The 25656-nt window shown below is 35.1% G+C and overlaps 2 protein-coding genes and 1 long non-coding RNA gene across 6 annotated transcripts; all 3 read left to right on the top strand.

Annotated features, from left to right (window-relative positions):
* Positions 1-332: 332 nt before the first annotated feature.
* On the top strand, positions 333-4654 carry LOC130992923 (uncharacterized). Of its 2 annotated transcripts, none has more exons than XR_009091483.1 (3): positions 333-554; positions 2498-2559; positions 4381-4654. It is a non-coding gene; the product is annotated as an uncharacterized LOC130992923 (long non-coding RNA). The 2 variants fall into 2 exon arrangements; XR_009091482.1 differs by lacking the exon at positions 4381-4654 and adding an exon at positions 2747-3848.
* Positions 4655-6053: 1399 nt separating this feature from the next.
* LOC130992876 (protein NTM1-like 9) lies at positions 6054-12532 on the top strand. Its single transcript, XM_057917635.1, has 6 exons — positions 6054-6572; positions 7205-7509; positions 10044-10343; positions 10457-10798; positions 11486-11827; positions 12003-12532. Exons 1-6 carry the CDS (start codon positions 6416-6418, stop codon positions 12219-12221), a joined length of 1665 nt encoding a protein of 554 aa, XP_057773618.1. The 5' UTR covers positions 6054-6415; the 3' UTR covers positions 12222-12532.
* A 2714-nt stretch (positions 12533-15246) lies between these two features.
* LOC130992894 (heavy metal-associated isoprenylated plant protein 30-like) lies at positions 15247-17015 on the top strand. Of its 3 annotated transcripts, none has more exons than XM_057917655.1 (3): positions 15247-15559; positions 16484-16559; positions 16648-17015. In XM_057917655.1, exons 1-3 carry the CDS (start codon positions 15413-15415, stop codon positions 16968-16970), a joined length of 546 nt encoding a protein of 181 aa, XP_057773638.1. In that variant the 5' UTR covers positions 15247-15412; the 3' UTR covers positions 16971-17015. The 3 variants fall into 3 exon arrangements, with proteins under 3 accessions (XP_057773638.1, XP_057773639.1, XP_057773640.1); XM_057917656.1 differs by having other exon boundaries at positions 15284-15559; positions 16663-17015; XM_057917657.1 differs by having other exon boundaries at positions 15433-16086.
* Positions 17016-25656: the final 8641 nt, after the last annotated feature.

The raw sequence follows: 25656 nt of genomic DNA, 5'->3' as shown, positions 1-25656 counted from the left end.
CCTAATGGAATTTCTAAGAATTTATTTTAATGAGCTAGATGTGATGTGAATTAGGTGTATTCTAATTATGATTAATTATTTGATCACACCATTGGATGATATTGATTTATGGTTTTTAATTAGTAAGTGATTTTCCCTAACTTAGCTTTTCCTACAAGATTGATCTCATTAATTAGTGTAGTATTGAGCAAGCCACGTATGAGAGCTTTAATTGTGCATTAATTAATTGGATGACTTAGTGGGCAAGTTGCAAGTGTGAAGTGTTGGAGAAGCTAGATTAGTAGCTTAGTGAGCAAGTTTAAGCTTTAAACAAAACATCTCTCTCTCTCTTCTCTCCCCCTCATTTTCGATCTCTCTCTCCCTCTCTCCTTCTCACTTTCTTTTCTCTCTCTACCACCATTGATGGTCGTTACCAAGCTCCAAGAATCATTCTCATACTTAGATCTATCCTAAATCAAGTTCTAAACATCCATTTCCTTTTAATCAAGCCAAGATTTGAAGAGTTTCTCAAGGTTGAAGTCAAAGAAAGATTTTTATTATTTCCAAATCCTTGAGTAAGTGATGAATCCTTTTAGATCTAGACTTATTTATGTTGGATATTTGGGTATATATTGATGATTGAAGCAAGAAAACACCCCTATCCCTTCTTTGTAATTTTCGAAAATTAGGGTCTTTTACCCTTCAAAAAATTTTTGATTTTCTTTTCTTAAATTGAGGTTATTTAAATACTATTTGGTTCCTAATTAGTCTTTTTCCATGTGTAGATAATTGATTTAAAAAGAGATATGAGACTTGAAATAGTTTAGTTTGTGTAAATTTGGGAAGTTTTGGATTTGAGGCTTGATTGATGAATTGATGGATGATATATGCTATTGAGAGTGTTTATATGAGATTTGATGGATTGGATTGATGGTTGAAATTGATTAGTGATTTTTGATATGAGTTAGTTTGATGTAATTTGGGTAAAATTGATTCTATGGTTTAATTCACTAATTGATTGTTTATTTATGCTTTTAAGTGTGCCAATTTGATAGATCTAAGGTTGGATTAATGATTTATGCATGTTTACAAATTTTCAAAAAGTTTAGTTTGGTAAAAATTGGGACTTTGTGATCTATGTGTTAATTGATTAAATTGGCTAAGTTTAATTGTTATTAAGCATGATAGAAATGATAATTAGGGATCAATTTAGTTAATTGTCAAGAAAGCCTAAAATTGGTTAAGTTTAGTTTACTAATAATTGGGAACTTTTGATTAACAAGATAAATACTTGAATTGATGATGTTTATGTGTTAGTTAGACTACTAGCAAGGAGAAAGCATGATTAAATTGTTTATTTATAATGAGTTATGAAAATTTCTCGAGTTTAGTTTGCGTGCATACATGAGATCTTGTATATAAGATGAGTTATGAGCCAAGCATGTCTATATGTGGCTAATTGATGATAAGTTGAGCTTATATATGCGATATGAGACGAAACGGACCAACCCCTAAAAACCTATATGTTGGCCGAATGTAAGGAGAAAAAGGGGAAGTCGATGTTTGAATTTTCTTGAGTTATATGATTATGTATTTATGTTATTGTGTATTATTTGAGCTTAATTTGAATTTATGAGAATTTTTCACCAAAGAAGTCCGGAGTTTAAGTATATTTGCTTTATGCTCAAGTTTGGAGTTAATTTGAGAACCTTCTTAAAGGCTTCTGACCTACTGTTTTCGACGAGATTTTTCTATCCAAAAGTCTTGACAATTTTATGGTTGGTTTATATGAGAGTCTTGAGCATATCAGTAAAATTTTAAGTCAATTGGACTTCGTTTATTATTTTTATAAAATGAAAAACTAAAACTGCTACTTTCTGTCGAAATGTTCGGTGAGTATCCAATAAAGTCACCTTTTCCAGTATCTTTCCCTAACGTTTTGAAGCCCAAATTTTTATTGTTAATACATTAGTGTCTTAACTAAGTACCCACTAAATTTCAAGCTTTTTTGTCAACGTTTACTATTTTTCAAAAATCAAAGTTTTTAATTGCTCAAAACTGCCGAATATGGTAGACTGTAGGAAAACAGTCATATCTCCTAAACTACTTGGAGTTTTTCATCCTACTTTTTTTTGAATGAAACTAGACTCAAAGAGGTTTCAAATGGTATAGGTCAAGACTCCATTGGAGTTCTGTACCGAGTCTGGTGAAGTCTTTAAATCGAGTCAGTGCAGAATGATGTTCGTTTGTGACATGTCTATGTGTGAATTATATGCTTATGTGATTATGCTTGTTTATGTGCTTGATTGCTATGAGTTTAATCCGAGTTGAGTGTTAAGTCGAGAGTAGGACTTGTGAATCCTTAGGAGTTAAGTATACCTAGGGATTGAGATTTATTTGGGTAAATAGAAGATGAGTGATAAGTTATAGTTTGAGATGAGATTGGATTTTAGTAAATGAGTTTTTAACTGCGGTTTATCTTATCTCATGAACCACTCCGATGTTGTGACATCTGAAGATACGAGCAGAGGATTGAAGTAAGATCGCCCAAATACTACGAGAGTAAGCTAAGTTTATCAGGTGGGCATTATTTTGATATACCCATTATACGAGCTTTCTTAAATGATATGATACTTATGATTATGAATTGAGTTAATGTTACGCTTGAAACTAATTGACTTGTCGAGTTTTGTTAATAATGACTTGTGTGTTACCCTCTACTGATGAGACGAATTCGGTCCTGCCACAAGCGGGATTTTGTGCACAGAGGTGACTGTGAGCCATCTATCGAGTCGGCCGGTCACGGTACTTGAGAGGGAGGCCTACTTCTCAGTACCTTTGATGATGAGTAGTGGATGTGGTACATACATAATGAATGTTTAAACTGCGCAGTTACTTTATTATGATGTTATGATTTGCGAAATTGCATGCACAGGTTCTTCTCTAACTAAAACCCATGTGTGTTGCTTAATGTGGCAAGTTCAATTTATAGCTCTAAGAGCAAGCTTTCTTTTGTTTTTCGGCATATGTACATGAAGGAATATTAAATTGAATTAACGTTTCGTTTGCCCGATGATCGTTTCTTGGATTATTATTAATTCATCATACAACGATTAATCCTAACATGCTCCTATGAATTAACAGCTGCACACAGGTGTTAGGATTTACTTAATTGTGAATCGGATGCACAGATGATTGATGATCGTATCGAACAACTCCAGTTCTGATCTTCTAGACTGTATCCCGCTCTAGTCTCACCGTTGGATGGACAACGAACTGTGAGAAAACCCAAGCCAGAAAGTTTCCCACGTTTTCTGCGCCTCTCTCAGTTCTCAAACCCTAAATAATTATCAGTGTATGTTTTCTGAGAGCTGACAGTTGTATTTAATAATACAGAAAAAGGGAGGAGGCGCCAGTTTTAGGGTAGGGCACCATTTCTCGCTCTTTCTGGGCTAGGAGACTTTGGGCCAGTCCAGGGACCAAATACAAGGAATAAAGATGGGCCTCAAATAAATTAATTTATCTATGGTTAGCCCAGACCATAATTAATTTATAAATATTAGTTCATTCCACTAGAGAACCAATATTGACTTACCCCTTTATTACCGGTGATGAGTCGGGGCTTGTATTTAGACTTATTAAATCCTCGTATTTAAAATATCTGACATCCATTAATTAATTAGAGCTCTGACAGCCTAAATTAATTAATCTCTTTGTAATCCTTAAGCAGTACCACTCAAACCTTATTATTGCGCCTGAACTTAATCAACCTGCAGGGTTTAGCGCAATAAATATTATTGAGCTCCTTAAGGGGATGTCATTATCCTATACGGATACGAGTACCAATACAGATAATCAGATATCATATATTAACCGCTATCACCCAAGATACAGAGTACTCAAGTTACTATATAACTCTTGCTCATAGTAAGTCAAAGTGATAGACGAATCAACATATATATCTGACATCTTATTAGTATTAAGATCTTATAAGTCACCGAGATCTCTAATTCTAGTCAGATAGAAGAATATATCTCACTGTGGTCCTATCAATACGTATTACGTACCAGTATATATAAGTAATCAAGACAAACTACTTCCATCTATACCGCAACCTAAACCAATAACTTGTCCTAGAGTTATTTCGGTTGTGATCATATTATATCTCTTAAGGTTAATCCAATTATATGGTCTTCTGTGATCTACAACACACCATATAATCTACTTATATAGAGATAAAGAACATACATATGCAATCATGAACCCAATCAGATAGGAGATTAAATAGTGAAAACAGGAATCATTGTATACAAGCATAAAACGTTCTTGCTTTCAGTATACAAATCCAACAGTACACTGAGTACTTTGTACTCAGTCCTGCATGTATTTCTAAATGTGCAGGATAAGCGAGGAGGAGGAAGATCGGTCTGGTGCTGGCGGGGACTTTTTGGACGACGTTGTTTCTTTTACCGTATTCCTACGTCATACGGTAGCCTTTTGAGGTTGGATGTGTATATTTTGAACTTATTCATGAAATACACTCTCGGCTATATGTCTTCATACATATAGTCTGATCACGTTTTGCTGCGAGACTCTGTAAATTATAAACCTTTGTAAATTTTTAACTATGTCCGCTTTGTAAACTTTGTCGAGAATCCCTGTACTTTTGAACTTATGAAGCCGATAATATTTATGTCTTTGAGATGATGTTATTGTTGTTCAGTTGTGCATGTTTTGTTGTGAGCTTTCGCTTGTTGTTTGATCTAGTTCTTCCTTCTTTACTTCATTATTTTATTTAGTCGTATCGATACCCGGTTTATGCTATCACTGGCTAGACGTCAGGCTGCGACACCTTATCACTGTTTTGTTGTGAGCTTTCGCTTGTTGTTTGATCTAGTTCTTCCTTCTTTACTTCATTATTTTATTTAGTCGTATCGATACCCGGTTTATGCTATCACTGGCTAGACGTCAGGCTGCGACACCTTATCACTCCGTTTGATAGCCACATTAAATAATAGTGCAAGCCCGCTGATATACCCAAGCCCGCAACAAATCTACTGTGCTACTGAGAATATGAAACCCACGCTCACCCCCAGTAATGTAATATCGAATGCACAATGAATTGAGACTAAAGTATGACTTTACTTTTTTGTCCCTGAAATTGAAGGTTATAGAATGAAAAGAAATGATTTGAGAAATCTGGTAGCTTTGATTTTATCCCCTGCTCTTGGGCTTGCTGTGTTGAGTCGTCGGTGGCGTGGGTTGTGTGTGGTGTGGTGTTGTGTGTGTTGGGCTGAGTCGAGCGGCATCGGGATGACGGCGAGCTTACTGCCGACCATCCGACCGAATACAGGAGAGAGGGAGGCGCCGAAGTGTGCAGAGGAGAGAGAGAGCTATGGGACAAAGGGAAGCGGCGGCGCCTCGCCGTCGCCAAGGAGGAAGGCGGAGGCGTTGATTCTCACCGCCGCTACGTCGTTAGGAGAGGTTGACCAGAGGCGGCGCTCCTCGCCAGGGATGATGGAGTCACGGCGGCGCCGTTTGGTCCTATTTGTGTGTGTGCGTGTTTGATTGACTTTTTTTTTCTCCAGAGATCCCTCAGCCTCTCTGCTCTCTATTCAAGCCGGTGAAAGTCAATTGCTTTTCTTGGTTGTCTTGTGAAGAAAAAGGGGGCAAGGGGTTGGGGGGATGAGCTGTGAAGAAGAAATTGTGAACAAGCGGGGGGCTATCAACAAAAAAGTGGTGCGGGTTAGGGAAGTTTACACGTTTCATTGCTGGTAGCTAGTTTTTATTTATTTTTATTTTTTTATATATTTCTTAAATTAAGGTTAAAAAGGTAACTTGCTAATTTATTTATTTTTTTGGTAAATTTGTTAATTTAATCTTAAGTTATATATTGTCTATCAAACAAAAAAATTAATTATCTCAAGAATTCTATCTTAACTATCAAATACCTATAAAATATTAACAATCTCACTCAATTTATATTATTTATCTAAGTTTTATTTAGCATTGCTTGTCTCTACACATCCTAATTTTATAAAGGAAAAGAAAAAGAGTATCTTAGAGCCTAACACGACAAAACAAATGATAATTTTATATGGAGGTGTCCAAAATCACGAGTCTTTTAATTGTTTCCGTCTTGTTTGTATATCCATTTGTAAAAGTGAGGTATTGGGTATGGGAGTGACGAGTGTTACAGTGATCGAGGTCATTGAAGCAATTGATCGATCATAGAGGATAACTTTGATATATCAGCCGATTTTCGACGCCCTCTGATTGGCTACTGCTCTTCACCTTTTTCTAGTTGGCCACCACGTGAACCAAAAAGCTCTCCCAAAAAGTAAATCGTCTCGGAGCTTTTTCTCCTCCGGTTTTACCATTCTAGGGATTAATAGCTGTAGCAAATTTTCTTGCGCTGGTTAATGTGGGCGGCGCGATGAAATTGGAGGCTTTGCCCAAGGGGTTCCGCTTCCGCCCCACCGACGAGGAGCTCGTGAGCCATTATTTGAGGCTGAAGATCAACGGCCATCATTCCGCCGTTGAGGTCATCCCTGAGATCGACGTCTGTAAATGGGAGCCGTGGGATCTCCCTGGTATGCTCTTTCGAATTTCACTATCCATGCTGGATCATCATCCGATTCTGGGATTTTAATAGGGGGAAGCAAGTCACGTTTTTGGTCCAATGTGGTAGCATTTTTTAGTGATGTAATTTGTTGCCTTGTCAGATGTGTATTTTAACTTGGGAGAAATCGTTACTTTTGGCTGATAGCAATTGAAATCTTACATTGTTCATACATATAAGCTATTTTATGCATTATAGATACTCGTCACGCAAAAATTTAACTTTACAAACTATAAAATAAATTGAGCATGAAGAACTGCTGAGCTGGACTAGGTAAAATGTTACGCTGAATTTTTGTTTAAGATTGCTGGATTTCGATAGGGTACTGTCTGCTTACCTTCAGTTCCGAACTAGTATACTGAAATAAATACCATTTCCTTTTCACTTAGTCTCAAGAGATTTCTTTCAATTCCTAGTTTTTCTTCTTTATTCATAGTTTCCAAGTAACCTGAAGTGTGATGTTTTGTTTCTTTATGGATTCTAATGCCATATATGTAGAATAAACTCTGCATTCATAATGTCTATAATTCTGTTTTGTTTTGTGTATTTTTTTGCTTAAGCAAATGAAGAATTTTATACCTTGATCCTTTTGATTTTGTTCAGCACTCTCCGTTATAAAATGCGATGACCCAGAATGGTTTTTCTTTTGCCCACGTGATAAGAAATACCCAAATGGGTATCGTTCTAATAGGGCCACAGAAGCTGGTTATTGGAAAGCTACAGGGAAGGATCGTACCATAAAATCTCGCAAATCATCCCCTTCAGGTCACTCCCATTCTCATGTGATTGGCTTGAAGAAAACTCTAGTCTTTTATAGGGGTCGTGCTCCAAAGGGTGAACGTACAAATTGGATAATGCATGAGTATCGCGCCACTGAACCAGATCTTGATGGCACTGGCCCTGGACAGGTCAATAATTATATCCCGTCTTTCTCTGTCTCTTTCTCATCCTTTCATGCAAACACAGGAAACATATGCACGATACTATAAACACACATACTCATTATTTTCTGGTTCCATACACTTTAAATTCCTTTCACATAGTATATGTATTCTTTGGCAATTTGAGAAAATAAAATGCTAGGCTCCTGAGATTGGTTTTCTATAAGTTGTTCTTCATACACACTGGTGGTCTTTTCTTGTGGTTGTGTATGCTTTCTGAGACCAGTTTGTCAATTATTTATGAAATACTTGCAGTGTTTCATAATCATAGTATCATACTCCGTCTGGAAAATTCGATTGGTGTCTGATGAAATACTTGCCGTGTTTCAGTTTCAGAATTATATTATTAATTTGGGGATTTCCTGACTTGAAAGTGAAAAGTCACTAGTGGAATCCAACTTTGACTATTTCTTCTGAAACTAATGTCATTTACTTGATGTGCTTTTGTATAATTTCTATAAAATTTGACTGGGAGTGAGTTTACTAACTTTTAGGAAGTCTTACTTTAGATAATGCAGAATCTCGCAAGGATTTCATGTACCCTGGTTTCCCTAATGTAATTGTATATATGGAATTTTGCTATCATTTTAAATCAGATGACCCATTAATCCAACTAATGGAGAGAGGTAGAATTTGTGTTCCATGTGCCTTACTTTAATAATAAATTCTTTTGATGAAATAGTTCTAATAAACTAAAAAAAAGATAATGATGAGAATTTTATACCTGTTTCTGAATTAATTGATTTATAGATGGTTTGAGTTTTGAGTGAAATCTTGAATAAATGTTTCTAATGACATACATGGATTGAAATTATTTCTTTCACTTATGTAACAGCTACAGCCAACTAAGTGTCACTATCCAAACATGAGTTGATTAAATGAATTCCTACTTAATGTGTTAATTATATTTTTTAAAACTTGAGAAATTGAGAATGCAGACTAAAAAAGCTGAACACCAACAATAGCACTAGAATTGGCTAAAGTTCAGTTTTTCATGATCAAAACATGCATATTGGCAATTGTTACTACGATGAGTGAATCCATTGTTATCTCCCATAGTCTATGGGAGATAAGATTGAATTGCTGAGACATTTTCTGTTTGAAACGTGAGGGTTATTTGAGGATTAACGATTTTATAGCAAAAATTTTAAGGGTGGGTACTGAAAAAGTTACTGATAACTATCTACCATATCATCTAGGTCTGGTTTCACTTTATCACTTCCTAATTATTCTTCCGAATAGGAACCCACCAGTTCTTGTCCATGCTCACCCAATTTATTGAGAATTCCTATAAGCTCTCGTGCGCGCGCGCGCACACACACACACATACATACATAAATACATACATACACAGGTCTTCATTCTGTGAAAATCATTACATCATTTAATCACAACACTGATGCTTGATTACTAATTGGTTCATGTAATATTCTAGGAAGCAAGCAGTTAGTCCTTATTGAGTAACAATAAATGGTACCCATTATTCTTTTCACTTGTGAGTCTTGCTGCCTCGACATCACCTTACTAGTCTTTATCCCTTCAGTAATTTTGTCACCTGCCTGCCTATGAATCCCTTATATTGGAACCATCCTTCAGTCATCTATTTAGGTATTAACTCGATCATATCTGTAGCCTGTTCTGTTTCCTGTATACGCTATAATTTCTTCTCCTCAAACCAAGAATTTTGGAGTAGGGCTGATAATTCGGTTATCATGTTGTGTTTGTGTTTGGTACCGTGTTGGTTGAGGTTATACTTTAAATACGTGAAAGATTACTTAAAAACTAACAAAGTTATATTGTAAGACGCATTTGTGAGGGGAATTGTATCCATGTTGTATAAGTTCTTGTACATACGTCTGCCTTATTAACTTTGTGTGGGGCATAGTGTCGAGTTGATGTTGTGTTAGTGCTTGATAACTCTGCTTTGAAGATTTTTTTTGTAGGCTCTATCAGTTTGTTTATAGTTCATACAATCATTGATTAAACCTCAACTGGCTTTAATTGCTATTTACTATGTTCAGTAGTTGTACTCTGGTCAATAGACTCCTTGAGCATGCCACAGGCAATGACAATATACACATTTTAACTGTTAACACCTACCAGAACCATGCAACTATGCAGTCTCAAAATGTCCATTGCTAGCTTTGCTGGTAAAGCAAATTTTCAGTATCCGGCCATTCATTTCCCCATATGTCATTAAGGTAAAGGTTCCACGGAGTTGCTTCCTTCAAAGTGCTGAGACGGTGGTATTAAGCTTGCTGCTGCAATAACCTGTGAAAATAGTAATGAAATTACCGGAATACCTCTAAATTGCTTCCTGTATCCTACAGTAATAGACCAGCCCCTTGGGCCTCACTGTCGAAAGAATCTGTTATGGGATATAAAGTTAATGTAATCTTTTGTCATAGTGTGCCCACTGCTTCTGCACCTTTGATTGAAATCTCCATTTCTGGTTAGTTGTTATTATGTTTGTTATTAATTCCTTTGTGCCATTGCTCCAGGGTGACTACGTCCTATGCCGCTTGTTCCACAAGGCAGATGAGAGGCTTGACAATTTGAAATGCGATGGAGTGGAACATACTGTCTCAGTCCCATCTACAGATAAATCTTCTCCGGATGATGTATCTTCAGATGTGTTCCGAGAGCCAGCGATGCTGGATATGCTAATGGTTAAGGAACCAGGAGAAGTAAAGAAGTGGTTTACTGATCCAGCCGACTGTCTGACTCCTACTAATCTAGCTCCTGTTGAAAGCTGTGCATCTGATTGTATTGATCACTCAGGAGAAGAAGCAGCAATGGAGGTGACATATGAATATTTGGACTCTTGTTTTCTTACTTTTCAACTTTATTTTTTTTATATCTTAAATAATAAAGAAACTCAAATTTTAGCTATTGTCTTCACCATATTCCTCAGGTGTCTCTGCCTTTGCAAGTCCATTCAATGTCTGAAGAAGCCACACACAATCAATTCGATGACAAGGGCTTAGGTGACTTTCAATCGCACAGTTATGCAGATTTGGTGGCTCCCATTGGTTCACCCTTTGCTGCTGACTTTGGCTATGAAAGAAATGGATTGCATTTTCAAGATGGCACATCTGAACCAGATGCATCCCTGTCAGAGCTATTGGAAGGCCTTCAAAACCATGGAAATTGCTTCTATGATGAGTCAACTAGCCACAAGACCTTTGATCCGAGTGGGAGCTTTGTTCCTAGCCACATTGATGATCTAACGCAAGCACCATTTGCATTTTGTAAGGTGAGATTTGTAACTTCATAGCATATAGCGTAACACATATGACAATGTTCAAATAGCAGTAATGTGGAACTTAGGTCTCTCTTGTTATTTTCAAATTTTGTCCTATTTTTTTAAGCTAAAAACTTGATACATGATTGCTTCATTCTTTTTCGCACTTAAAATACTATTTTCTAAAACTTTTTATTCCATATCATCCTCACACTGGGACCCATCATCTTTTTTTTTCATATGAACATAATTTAAAGTGGATCCCCACCATATGTTATCAAAAGATGCAATAATCAACCAGACATTTCATTTTCAAACCAATATTTCTAAAGGCTGAAAATCATTCATCCGAATGTATATTTTTAACTGCCACACATAATCTAATACAACTTGTAAACTGCAGTGAAATACTAGAAATTGGGAATTAGAACAGAAAATGGATCCAGTTCTCCCCTTAGTATCTTAAACTTGTTGCACTTTAAGTTTTTCTTTCAAGTGCATTATTGTTATCTAACTTGACCATAATTTCTGATACTTATTATATCCCCTCTATCCATTATGGACCAATCGTACTATAGTTTTCCTCTTAAACTAGATACTTTTCATCAGTTTTAGTTGTGTATTAAGGTTGAAATGATCCAGCACTGATACTTCCTAATCCTGCCATGTGATGCTCATTACACTATTCACAACCTGCAGGATGAAAAATCTCCAAGCTTTTCCAGAGTACAATCCCCTGATCATTCCCGTTCCTGCTATGCTTCTGAAGAAGTGGATTCTTCAGTAAATACAGTTGGAGGATCATTCCTTAGACGAATTGAGACATTTTGCCACTCTAATTCAACCAAAGATAATGATACACCTGTTAGTGAAACTGGAATCAAGATTCGATCTCGCCAACCACGAAATCCTCCAAGTTTGATGAACTTTACATCCCAGGGAACTGCTCCAAGGCGACTGCGCCTTTGGTTCGGTCCCAGACCAGAGTCCAACTATAGCGACAGATCCAAGGAAGATGAATCACAATCACTTAACGAACAGGTGAGTTCCATTTATTCGTTACACATAGTATGGAGTTGTAAATATTTTGGAAGAGTTTAAAGCATTCCTATAACTGAAAGGGACCATATCTAACTCATTATATTCTGGGAACCATATTGCATTATGTAATTTTGCTACTAAAGATACCAATAAACCTTCCTGTCTTCTGACTCAGGATGCTGACATTGCCCACAAAAGTGATCCAAACTCAGCTGCAAAACATGGACAAAACAGCAGTGTAAGAATGCCCTCACCTAAAATATCAGGACTCCTATCTGTTCGCGGAGGTTCAGGTTATATGAAAGCGTATGCTGCCGGCATATACATAGCTATAACCGTATCAGTGCTTCTCGGGATATGGATATGCCCCAAGCTGCATGCTCTACAAGGTTGACATGTAATTATGTGTGGTAATCTTAATTATTAGCATTACACTGTTCCTTTTTTGCTAATCACAATTAGGCGTATTAGGTGACTGAGCCACATGTTTTTCTGTATAAATCTAGTTTGTGTAGAGAGGTATTGATGTTAGTTAGTAGTTAATGTTGCATAATGAAAATGATGTTGTTTAGGAAGTTCTTTACTTTCTCAGATTCTCTTTGATACTACTCATATATGGAGCTATATCTTAGAATTGTATTCCACTAAAATAATCTGTCTAGATTTTACTAATCAATGAAGTGTGTCATTTTTCACTATTATAAACACTTTTGCACAATTTATGTTCAAGTATGGGTCCGAGACAGCGCTAGTATAGGCTGTAGCATGTCTTTTACTCATCATCATGGTTTAGGATTTATTAATATGTTTATGTTTATGGCCCCATTTTTGTGGTTTAGAATTGAAGATTTAAATTTTCCATTTTAGGGTTCAGAATTTATTACTTTTATTTGTAAGTGGAGTGGTGGGGATGCAGAGGAGTGATGCCTTGCATTTATATATCTATTTCTATATGCTACTCTTTTGAGTACTATGATTATTATCATCAATGCTCTTTCTTGAAAAAATATTAGCTATGTTCCAAAATGAAATGGACTGCTTTAATATTTCATGTGAACAGAGCTGATAACCATTGGTTGAAATCTATTTGATATTTCCAAAATAAAGACGACATCAACGGCAAAGAAAAAAATGCAAGTGCTCATATCTTCAAGTTGGTCAACATCAACTATATTCCTAACAAGCCAGCACCGATCTCTTATTCTGATTTGGTTCTGTATCGTAGAATTGCATTATTCTTATTCTCATTTTATCAACATGTCCTATGTATGGGGTGTAAAATACTGCACTTCTTAAGCTTGGTTTGTTTGATATTGTGGCAAGCCTCAAATTTTATTTATCAAACTTTGAGGTCTATGAGCTTAATCGAGTTCAAACGAGCTTTAGAAATTTTGATTTATATTTGAGATATTTGTAGATTTCTTTTAAATATACTTTATTCACAAATGCATAACTAGCGTATGAGGCAAAATGGGATATACCCTTTTTGAAAGATGAAACATAAAGTATACTCACTTTTTTCAAAACAATAAAATCTACCCACTTAGGACATTTTTATCTTTATGTGTAATTCGTGCATTGCTCGACACTGAAGCGTCAAGCACTCAAGTGTCGAGCATTGAACTGTCGAGCAATAGTACAAATTGAACTATTGCTCACACCTCGAGCATCGAGTGCCGAGCATCGAGTGCCGAGCATCGCGTGTCGAGCAACTGAGAACTGTCGAGCGAGGCAGAGGCGTCGAGAGTCGAGCATTGAACTATCGAGCAAGGCAAGCAATAGTTCAAATTGAACTATTGCTCGACACCTCGAGCATCGAGTGTCGAGCATCACGTGTCGAGCGAGGTGAAGGCGTCGAGCGTCGAGCAAGGCAGAGATGTCGAGCGTGGCGAGCAAGGGGATTTGTTTGGTATTTTCTTTTTGTCTTAAGGGTATCTTAGTCCTTTCAACCCCAAAATGGATACATTTTATACATTTCTTTTATAATGGGTATATTTTTATTTTTGTCTTTCAAATAGGGTAAAGACTACCATTAACCCTTAGTGTATTTATTATTTTCTTATAATAAATAAAATTAGTTAGAAACTTAAAGCAATTGTATTATAAATATATAAGTTGTATCAAGTTAATAATTTATATTTTTAAATCAAGTCTCTGTTAAACTCAAGCACTCAGTCTTAGTATGTTTAGTCAAAAAAGTTCACATTAAACACACTTAAATTAGCTTTCATCAAGCCGAAATTTAAATAATTCAGGAGTAGTTTGATTCATTTACAATCCTATATACATACATAGTAACTGAAAATACAAAATGAAATATAAACACAATTTGACTCGGAGCATTGAATCTGCTAAAAATCTAACCTATCCATTAGTAGTATGTTAGTGCTTTCACTTACTATTTGATAGTATCACATAAACTAAAATGAGAGTTGGATTCTTCGTTAGATTTAATTAATATATTTATATATAGATCAATTTCCCCCATATAGGTACTAGTATAAGGTTGTTGTGGTTGCAAGAGAACCTTTGCCTTAGCGCGTAAAAATTCGGATAACAATAATTATCGTGGGAATATTGGAACCAAAATCTTTGTTGCTTTAGTCCATATCATCTCTATCTCAATCTCTTCCATCAAAACTTCTAGGATTTTTTTGGCACACGTGATGTAATATTATATTTAGGACCCAAGTTACTCAATATTTGCAAAAATATAAATAAATATAAAACCAAGATTTTAAAGTAAATCGCAAGAATTCACTTAATGAGTGTGATACGTATCCACGCACTATCGCTATTGGCGATAGTATAGTCATGTATTGTCACGTCATTATTATGTACAAATAAAAACAACAACTTCTAAATATATATATATATATATATATATATAGTAACACTACTATATCCTTATAATTGAGTACACAAATGTATCCATCATCGAGTTGTTTAGATGCGATCGAGGGAATAATTTCTATACATAATAGATGGTAGATTAATGTACATGTTGAAGAAAGACGGTGAAACTAAAATTAGATTTTAATTTGTTATAAAAAAAATTTAGAATATTTGGTAAGTTTGCATTTTAAGTCATGATCACGAGTTACTTAAGCCCATCTGCTGAAATATTCTGTTTTGAAGTAGTGTGAGCAGCCATTTGAGATATTGAAAGCATTGATGCAGCAGATGTGGCCTAGTCCAGATGCCATTCCCTCCCAAAAGGCTCATTTTTATTTTATACACACAACATTATATAATAATTTACTTGATTTATTTATAGTCTTAAGGAATTAGATATTTAGATGAGGGAAAAGAATATTGCAGAGTTGGTCGACATGCCACGGAAACACGACCCCTCAAAACAGCACTAAACAAAAAAAATGAATTAAAAGAAGGATTGGACGGAAGGGAATAGTTGTATTAAACAGACAACATCGTGTGGAATATATGACAAGGAAGAAACTCAAGAAAGCAAGAGATGCCTTTTTGAGGAATATTTTTGGATAATTACTCTCCTAATCCTTCCTTCATCAACTTATTCTCTCTCTCTCTCTCTCTCTCTCTCTTTATATTCTCTTCTTCATCAAAATGGCTAAGTTCGTAAAGAGGCTATTTGGCTCTTTTGTGTCTACCTTTGCATATTGCTTCGTTAACTATCAAGATCATCACACTCCAAATACCTCCAAAACCACTCATTTCCGCGCCATGCCTAAGGCTCGCCCTCTCTCTCTTCAGGTTTATTCCATATATATATATGCATTCATCTTAATTATTTCTATCTACATGTTATTAATTAGTTTATCAATAAAAGGTTTACATGCATAGAAATTCTTCGTGTTTATGCTCCATATATGTACTCCTATGATTAATTAATATAATATATATGGCATGTAGTTTATGGTGATGATGCTACGTCTGCTTTTGTGTTTTATTGAAGCCATGCATATTAAGCTCAATCCTTATGCATATTAATCAATAAAACCATTGGCGGAGCTACACTTAGAGGAGGTCGATCAATTTGTTTTTGGTATACCTAATATATATATAGTATATAATTACAAAAGAATTTAGTTTTTGTCCCACCAAAATTTTGAAAAAAAAAAAGGGGCAAAGTATTTTCCTTCTTATCTTTAAGGGCTTGGCTCCGCCTCCGAATAAAACCATCATCAGTCTTCACATGTTTCTTTTTTCTTTATCTTTTTTGAAATTACACATATACGAACCTTTTTAAATGACTCGAATCCCGATCTATTAGCTTAAAGGTAAGCGTCCTACAAATTAAATTATGTTTTGCGGTTATCAATCATCATATGTTTTAGTTTAATTTTTGTAGTAGGGCTTGGTTTGTTTGCGATCCTTTAAATTTCCGATTCTTCCGCGTTAGGATGATAAAAGTGGATGGAAAAGGGCGCGCGCCGTATTTGATTTTCATGTGTATAAAATATGAGACATGCTTGAGGTGATGATCAAATTAATTAATTAAAGGCGTTAGCTTTAATATATGATAATGAATTAATAACAAAAAGAAGAAATGGAAGTGGAATAAGAAGAAAGAAATTAAGGTGCTGAATATGCGTGTGATTAATGTAGTGGAAACAGCATCTTTGAAATGCATAATTTAACTAAATAAAATAAATTGATAAGCCACGCACTTTACAGACAGTGGAGCTCAAAGTAAGGATGTGTTGCAGTGGGTGCGAGAGAGTGGTGAAAGAGGCCATTCACAAACTGAGAGGTATTTAAGTATTTTGGATATAAAATAAATTAATGCATGATGATATATAGTAGTGATGGAAAAATATAAGATTAAATGGGTCCCATAGGGGTGGACTCGGTAGAGGTGGAGTTGGAGATGGAGAAGGTGACGGTGACGGGTTACGTTGATCGGAATAAGGTGCTGAAGGCGGTGAGAAGGGCAGGGAAGAGGGCGGAGTTCTGGCCCTATCCTAACCCGCCGCTCTACTTCACCACCGCCAATCACTATTTCAAGGACACCACCACCGAGTATAAGGAGAGCTATAATTACTGGCGTCACGGCTACAACATGCCCGATCGCCACGGCCAGCTCCCCGTCACCCACCGTGGCGATGACAAAGTCAGCAACTTCTTCAACGACGACAATGTTAATGCTTGTCACATTATGTAATCTACTATATTTGTTTCATACTGAATTAAATCTTTTTTCTGAATTTTTTTTTGTGTCTTGAACTTTTTTTTATTTTTTTGATAAATTATACAAATAAATAAATAAATTTAAAGATCGACGGTGGACTCAAATCTAAGACCTCAATTCTTAGACTTTAACTTTTAACACGTGGTGAGTGTTTGTTTGAGAGAGTTTAGGTTTTTGCACTTTACCAAATCACAAATTCTTGTGTGCTCCATGGAGCACCGTGCTCCATGACACTAACACTTGCATTAAATAACACTAACACTAACACTATCTTGAAATGACACTAATATTATTTTATTTTACAAATGACATTATCATGTTATAGTGTTAGTGTCATTTCGCGACAGTGTTATTTATATAACATGATAGTGTCATTTGTAAAACAGAATAGTGTTAGTGTCATTTCAAGATATTGTTAGTGTTAGTGTCATTTGTAAAACAAAATAGTGTTAGTGTCATTTCAAGATAGTGTTAGTGTCGTTTAATGCAATAGTGTTATTTGTAAAACAAATAGTGTTAGTTTCATTTCAAAATAGTGTTAGTGTTAGTGTCATTTAGGGCTGTCTAATTGGTTATCGGATTTTGGATAATCCGTTAACCGAACCGAAATTCTCGGATTTGGATATCCAATAACCGAATTTTTTGGTTATCGGTTCAGTTTCGGGTATCATTTTTAAAAAAATTTCGGGTATCGGTTAACCCAATAACCGAAACGGGTTAACCGAAATAACCAAAAATTATTTAATAAATTATTTAATATATATTTTATATATATTTTAATTATTAATTCATTAATTTATTTATTTTTAAATAAAAAAATCGATTCTTAGATAAAATAAAATTATGATATATTTGAAGTATAAGAATGAGCTTTAGTCTAGTGGATAAGTTGCTTTGTGTTTTTTCTGGAGACTAGGGTTCAAATACTTTATCTAGCAAATTATTTGAATTTTAATTTTTTAAATGGGTATTTCGGATACCCAAATAACCGAATCGGGTAACCGAAGCGGTTATTGGATAACCGAACACCTAAAACGGTTCGAGAACGGTTAGTGAAATATGGCAATTTTGGGTTCGGGTAACCGAAAATTCGGGTACGGGTAACCGAACCCGAACCGATCGACAATATCATTTAATGCAAGTGTTAGTGTCATGGAGCACGGTGCTCCATGGAGCACACAAGAATGCCTCTTACCAAATAATACTCTCAGAAATTATATGTAAGTGAATCACTAAAGATAAGAATTCCCCACGCGCAAGATATGAAATTTGAATAAGAAAAGCTTATTTGAGTGCCTCTGAAAACTTCGTTGGATAATTATCTCGTTGAAAATGCTATGTATATTAACAATGTCATATGAATATCCAGTTTGGGTCCAATAAAGAAGAAATGTGGTGGGCGCTTAAGCCCATTTTATGTAACATAGATGGAGTTTCATTAATTGTAGTGATAGAATGATCTTACCTAGTAACATAAACTTATATATATTTTGTACATTTGAGGTAGAAATATTCTTCAACAATCTACTTAATCACTAAATTCTGAAAAGAGTGGTATCTCAAGAAAGAAAATAAAAAAAATAAAAAAAGAAAAGAGAATAGTAATAAATTCCCAATAAGTATATCTTTGACCCAACTGTCTCCTAATAAAGCTATTTGTTTGGGCCTTCATCGGCTTCTGTGTATGGGTCCAATCATATTTCTTACTACGGGCTGCCCATAAATATTGATACTTCAATTTTCTTTGGTTGCACTTATGTACTTCTTCGGTCCCATGAATCTTGACATGTTAATTTTGGCACGAGAATTAAAAAATTGTAAATTAGTATTTTAAGAGCGTGTTTGATATTGATTAATACACTGTATTAGCTAATTTAGTATAGATCAGTCTAGTGTTTGGTATTATTTATTAATAATGTGGATGACCCAGTTTAATCCCATAACCCAATATTATTAATCTAGATTTCTTAGGATTAATAATACCACCTCCCCCTTAGGATTAAATTAAATCATGATATTATGTATTTAGCCATGATAGCAAACACCAACTCAGTATTAATAATCTGTCATTATCCACGCTAAATATCCTGGTTAAAAATTATCCTACATAATCATTTACTGAAAACCAAACGAGTGTGTAGGTAATAAAGTATAAAAATGATAAAGTAGGAAAGAGAATGTAATAAAAATGATAAAGTATGAGAGTGAAGACAATAATTATTACCTTATTTGGAAATATGTCAAGATTCGTGAGACGGCTCAAAAATAAATACGTGTCAAGATTCGTGAGACGGAGGGAGTATTACTGAGAAAAAATTGAAAACAATAAAATCTGATGTATTTAAATTCAAGCATTTATATATCTTCTCAATGATTGTTGATTTAACGTGAGAGAAAAAGAGTAAAGAAAATATGAGAATTTTTTTATCACGCTTTAATTATCTCCATTTCTTAATCTCACGGACGCTTTGGGGGTAAAAAAAAGTTTATCATACCACATTTATTCCATACACAGATACACTTGTTCTCTTATATTTTTCATAAAAGATACTTATTTTTTATTTATAATTAGTGCAATTTAAAATAAAACATTTTTAATTTTCACAAAACAAATAATTCATATATTCTCTCCGTCGATGAAATGTTGTGTTGTTTATTTAGCTAGCGGAGAAAGGGACCCACATATGAAAAAAAGTGGAAAAAATTAATTAAGTTAGTGAGTGGAGAATGGGGCCCATATATTAGTGAGTGGAGAAAGAAACCCACAAATTTACTAAAAATAGATTATGACAACTTTTTGTGGACGAACCAAAATGACAAATTAGGACCACATTTTCGTGGAAGGAGGGAGTATATGATAAACACCCATTTTGTATACTCCGAAAGGATGGTAGACGCGTAGTATTGCCTTAATTGATGAAGTCGTTACTCAAGGTATCTTTGTGCATAGTTATGTTAGAAAGAAGTAATTCGGTTTTCTTCATACAGATGCTCTGCATATTTTCTGGCGCCGGTTTTGGGGGAATTGGCAAACCTTTTTCGAGGTGCCTGTGCGTTGAACCTTGGTCCTGCCTTATCCAGTTTTGGTGGTTTCACATCTCGTGATCGTGGTTTTATTCGAACTGGATAAGATATAATGCTAGTTTGCGGAGTTGCTTTATTTCATTTCATGCGACTGATTCTAGTGTGATTGATGGAGTGAAGTATCACATCAAGACTTGGAAATATTGAAGATCGGTTGCCACAAGAGAGAAGAGAAAGAAGAAGACCTAGTCTTCCTTGAGAATAGGATGTTGGTTAATATGTCTAACCAATCCCTAAACTTGGGGGAGCAAGAGCTAAACCCTAGCATATTTGAAACCCCAAAGTATCAGCCACGTTTTCTTGCTCATCAAGCTTATATTCTCATCTATAAATAGGGGCAGAGCTCATTGCATTCGGTACCAGTCCAAGTTACAAGATACACAAGTGCAGGAGCTTAGAAGCTAATGTTCGAACATCATTCACGACATCTAGTTCACAACACATTTTGAGTGAGAGACTCGTGTGTCTAACAAATCTTGAGTGGGAGACTAGTTTGTTAGGGCTAGTCAGTAGGTTTGATTGTTCAAGATTTTAGTTTAGCTTCGTTCAAATTCTAGTCGTTGCTAGCATTAGTTGATAGGATTAGAAGAGATTTCTTTCTTTTCTTTTGAACTTCACTCAATAAGAGGGATTCCATTGAGTGGCTCATGTATCTTCATTGTAAAAGGGATTTTTATAGTGAACATACAACTGCAATTAATTAACATTGGAGTATAAAAACAATCCATTGTGCAAACTTTACATTTCCGCTTCATTTCTGTTTTTCATAGATTGTTGAGTGAATTGTTTGATAATTCTACCCAACATAACTGGGTTTCCGAAAGCAACAAACTTTTAAGATTTTTGTTTTTATTTTTTGTAGTTTTGTTAGTCTATAAATTATTTATTATTTATATAAATATATTTACTATTTTTATTTTTCAATTAAATTTAATTTTAAATTGACATTTATATATATTAAAAATGAAATATGCTCTACTTTATCTCTATTATTTAACTACTACGAATTATACGATAATTATTTAAATTAGTATGTCAATATACTAATTGTGTATAATCTATATCTATATCTATAGTATAATATATAAAACCCATTTTTTTTAACAATTTATTTCTCGACAAATTGATGCCAAATTTTGAATTATAAATATCAATTGAGGGCAATCTTTTAGAATGTATCGACTTGCCAGCTCTCTTACTCTTGATCAGAACTTTGGGGAAGATGGCCGATGGGATAAGCTCTGGAAGATGGAGGTACCTCCGAAGGTGAAATCTTTCCTTTGGAGGGCAGCCAAGAACAATCTTCCCACTAAAGAGAATTTACTTTCTCGAGGTGTTACTGTTGGAGGGGAGTGTGGGATTTGCAAGGAGAGTTATGAGAACCTTTGGCATATCTTTCTTGCTTGTCCCTTTGCCGATGATTGTTGGAGAACAGGGGGCTTCGCGAGTTTCATGGATAATATCAAGATTAGCAACGAGTCCTTTCGCTCTGCTCTTTTCTCGATTATTTCCAACGAAGATGGCGTCCTTGCTGCAAATGTTTGTATGATTCTTTGGCACATTTGGAAAGACCGAAACAAGGCGATCTGGGAAGATGTCGTCCCCATCCCTTCAAGGACTATCTTAATGGCCGCCAGCTGTAAGGAAGACTGGATTTTGGCTCAAGCTGCTGCTCAACCAAAGCCAGTAAGAAATGCCAACCAGATGGGGTGCGAAGGGTGGCATGCGCTCCCTGATGGCTGGTTTCGGTGTGGGACTGATGCTGCGTTCTTCACAGGTCAGAATGCGACTGGTATTGGTATTGTTATTCAGAATCATGGTGGTCAGTTTGTTAGAGGCAAATCTCTTAAACTCTTGGGCAATCGCAGCGTGGAGGAAGGGGAGCTGCTGGGCATCAAGGAAGCGTTGTCTTGGATTAAGGAGCTTGGCTTAGTGAATGGTTGGGTAGAGACTGACAGTAAGTTGGCATGCGAAGCTATAGAGTCGCCTGGTAGAAATCTCACTGAGCTAGGGGCTATTGCTGACCACTGTCGACGAGAACTGTTGCTGTTGCCCGGTGTTAGGATCCGTCATGTTAGAAGGAATCGAAATGCTATAGCTCATTGCTTAGCAAAGGCTGCGAGGGATGTATCTACACTTCATGTTTGGAATGAACCCCCGATATTTGTGGAGGGTCATCTCCATGTTCCATTGCTATAGCTCAATAAATTTTCTCTCGTTTCTCTCAAAAAAAAAAAAAGATAATAGAAGTTAGAAGTTAAGTTGCGAAAATATTATAAGAGATGAAAGAGAAGAGAGAAAAAAAAGGAATTAATAAAAAGGATAGAGAAAAAATATTTTTAAAATTTCAAACACTAATTTTTTTTAATTAAATCTTTAATTTAAGATGTATATTGAGTTTTTTTTCATAAATAAAAAAATACTTGTAATATAAATATCTTACGTATAAAATGATGGGTGAATTTTGAAAATAGCCACTTTGGAATAATAAATTTTAAAATTGGCCACTAAGATAACAAAATAAATTAAATATTAGCCACACTTACCATTTTAACCTTCATATAAAAAAAATTAAAATTATCCACGCATTCACAACCAGTCGAATTCACAACTAACATTAATTTTAGTTGTGAATTCAAATTTTAAAACTCAAATTCACAACTGAATAGCTAGTGTTGGTTAAGAATTCGAGTTTTAAAATTTGAATTCACAACTAAAAATAGTGTTAGTCATGAATAGGGGTGGGAATTTCGGGATCGGGTAATCGGGTACCCGATACCCGACCCGAAAAAATCGGGTATCGGGTACCCTATACCCGAAAAATTAGGGGCCGGGTTCGGGTTCGGGTTCGGGTAGTTAGGGTGTTAAAAAATCGGGTATCGGGTATACCCGATCGGGTATCGGGTATACCCGAAATACCCGATTTTTTAATTAATAAATTTTAATCTATTTTATTAAATTAAATATGAATTCTAAGTAAAACTCCCAGCCCTACACCCTCGGATCCTCCCTCCCGCCTCCTGTTCCCAAATCAATTCCCTCCCAAATCCAATTCCCTCCCAAATCCAATTCCCAAACTTTTTTCCCAGCCCACCGGCCCTAACCTCTCGGCGGCCTACCACCCAGCGGCGCGCCAGCGCCCCTCGCCCGTCCACCCTCGGCTCGCCAGTCCACCACCCAGCCCGCCCGTCCACCGTCCACCCAGCGGCGCGCCAGCGGCCTCCCCCCTGTTCGGCTGTCCCTCCGCTCGCCTCCCACTTCTCGTCGCCGTTTTCCGTCAAATTGCACCGCGCAGAAGCCAGCAACACTCCATGCCTCCACCGACCACTGCGCATGTATTCTTCTTCTTCTTCTTCTTTCTCTTCTTCTTCTTCTTTTTTTTTTTTAACAGATTTCTAATTTCTCAGTTTTGAGCACAAACATATTTGGTATATACAAATTCAATTGACAATTGAATGTTATTTGGTAATTGGTATACACAATTTTGGTTGTGTTTTGAGCAATTGACATTTGAATGTTATGATTGATCAGTGATATTTGCATATGGGCCATATTTTCCAAATTTTTTTTAAAAAATCGGGTATTAAGGTAAATCGGGTACCCTAATACCCGATTTAATCAAATTCACAGTTTGACTTTAGAAATTGAGATTTTGATCGGGTAATTTAGGGTACCCGAATACCCGATTCGGGTACCCGAGTCGGGTATTAGGGTACCCGATTAAGAAATCGGGTTCGGGGTCGGGTATTGGTTTCTGGCCTTATTCGGGATCGGGTACCCGATTTTTTCGGGTAGGGTACCCGATCCCGACCCGATTCCCAGCCCTAGTCATGAATTCAAGTTTTAAAGCGTGAATTCACAACTATAAATTAATAGTGTTAGTTGTGAATTCACAATTAGAAATAGCGTTAGTCGTAGACACAAGTTTTAAATGAATTCACAAATAGAAATATTATTAGTCGTGAATTCAATGAGCTTTAAAACTCAAATTCACGACTAGCAATATTTCTAGTTATAAATTCAAATTTTAAAATTTGAATTCACAACCAGCAATAGAGTTGGTTGTGAATTCATCAAATCGGTTGTGAATTCAAGAACATTAAGTTGTGAATTCGTAGATCTGGTTGTGAATTCAAGAACATTAATCAATTATCCAAAATATCTTTCTCTTTAATCGATCAAATCTCTCTAATAAAATTCACAAATCATCACTAAAAAAAATCAAAAAAATAGAAAATAATTGGAGAAATAGAGCTTTGTTGGTGTTGATCTCGATCGGCCACATTTTCTTCATGGTGATCTCATAGGGCCTCATGAGCGACTGTTGCTCTTGAACTCCGCCAGTCGAAGCCATCGGGAACTGCTGTCAATGGAGATAATCGATCTGGTAATTTTGCATCGCCGGCTATGTGGATGAAGCCGCGAGGGGCTCTGCCTCTTTCGCTATTTGGGGATGCAGAGGAGTCTGGTGATTAAAGTCGTGATTTGATTGTCAAAAATCATTTGATTGTTAATGGAATTGGAGAGAGAATCATTTGGTTGTTTGTTTTTTTAATGGAATTGGACACAGTTAATGGAATTGAAGAGAGAATCATTTGGTGGTTTGTTGTTAATGGAATTGGACATAGAGAATTATTCGGTTGTCAATGGAGAGAGAGACAGAGAGAGGTGATATTGTGAGGGTGGAAGAATGTGGCTAATTTTTTTTAATTTTAGTGTTAAGGGTAATTTTGTATTTTTATATAAAAAGTGGCTAACTTTTAAAGTTTTTATTTCATAGGCTATTTTTAAAATTTATAATAAGAAATAGGTTAGTTCCATATATTAACTCTAAAATGATCGTCTCCCTCAATAATGTTATTTTACCATTTACTTCTTGAAAGTTGTGCAATTTGATTTATGAAAAAAATATTCAATATAAGTCCTAAATGAAGGATTATGATTTTTTTAAAAAAAATTTAGGATAGAAATAATCAAAACTAAATTTAGAACGAATAAATTATAATTATTTAAATTTTTAGAGTAAATTTTTTTATTTATCCTATTTCCTCTCTCCTTAATGTTGAGCATACTATAATTTTTTCTTTAAGTTTTTTGTGTTAATTTAATTTTATTTTTATATCAATTGTTTAGATTATATATATATATATATATATATATATATATATATTAATTGTAATAGTTTTTAGTGCAATTAAGGAGAAAGGACTATAATAATTCACTTTAAAACTCTTTAATTTTAATAATCTTTAAAAAAAATTAGAATGAAGTTGTGCTAATTTAAAGTTTTAAAATATTTTATTTTTCTTCTTCCTCTCTATTCTCTTTAAAAAATTTTTAAAAAAAATTCTCTCTCTCTAACGACATGTTTACTTTTTTCTACAATATTAATTTATATCTTTTTCTATGTATTTATTTATTATGCGTATTTTTAAGGAAAAATAAGTAGATACCATATTTTTTTATTTACATATTTTTTAATTATAATAGTTTAGAATGTAATAAAGGTGTAGAAAAATATTTTGGTTCATTTTATAACTCTTTTTTTTAATTATATTAATTTTAAGATAACTTT

The sequence above is a fragment of the Salvia miltiorrhiza genome, chromosome 7 (assembly GCF_028751815.1).
Source record: "Salvia miltiorrhiza cultivar Shanhuang (shh) chromosome 7, IMPLAD_Smil_shh, whole genome shotgun sequence".
In the NCBI taxonomy this organism is placed as follows: domain Eukaryota; kingdom Viridiplantae; phylum Streptophyta; class Magnoliopsida; order Lamiales; family Lamiaceae; genus Salvia; species Salvia miltiorrhiza.
The sequence above is the reverse complement of the archived record's forward strand: the minus strand, read 5'-3'. Positions and strand labels throughout refer to the sequence as shown.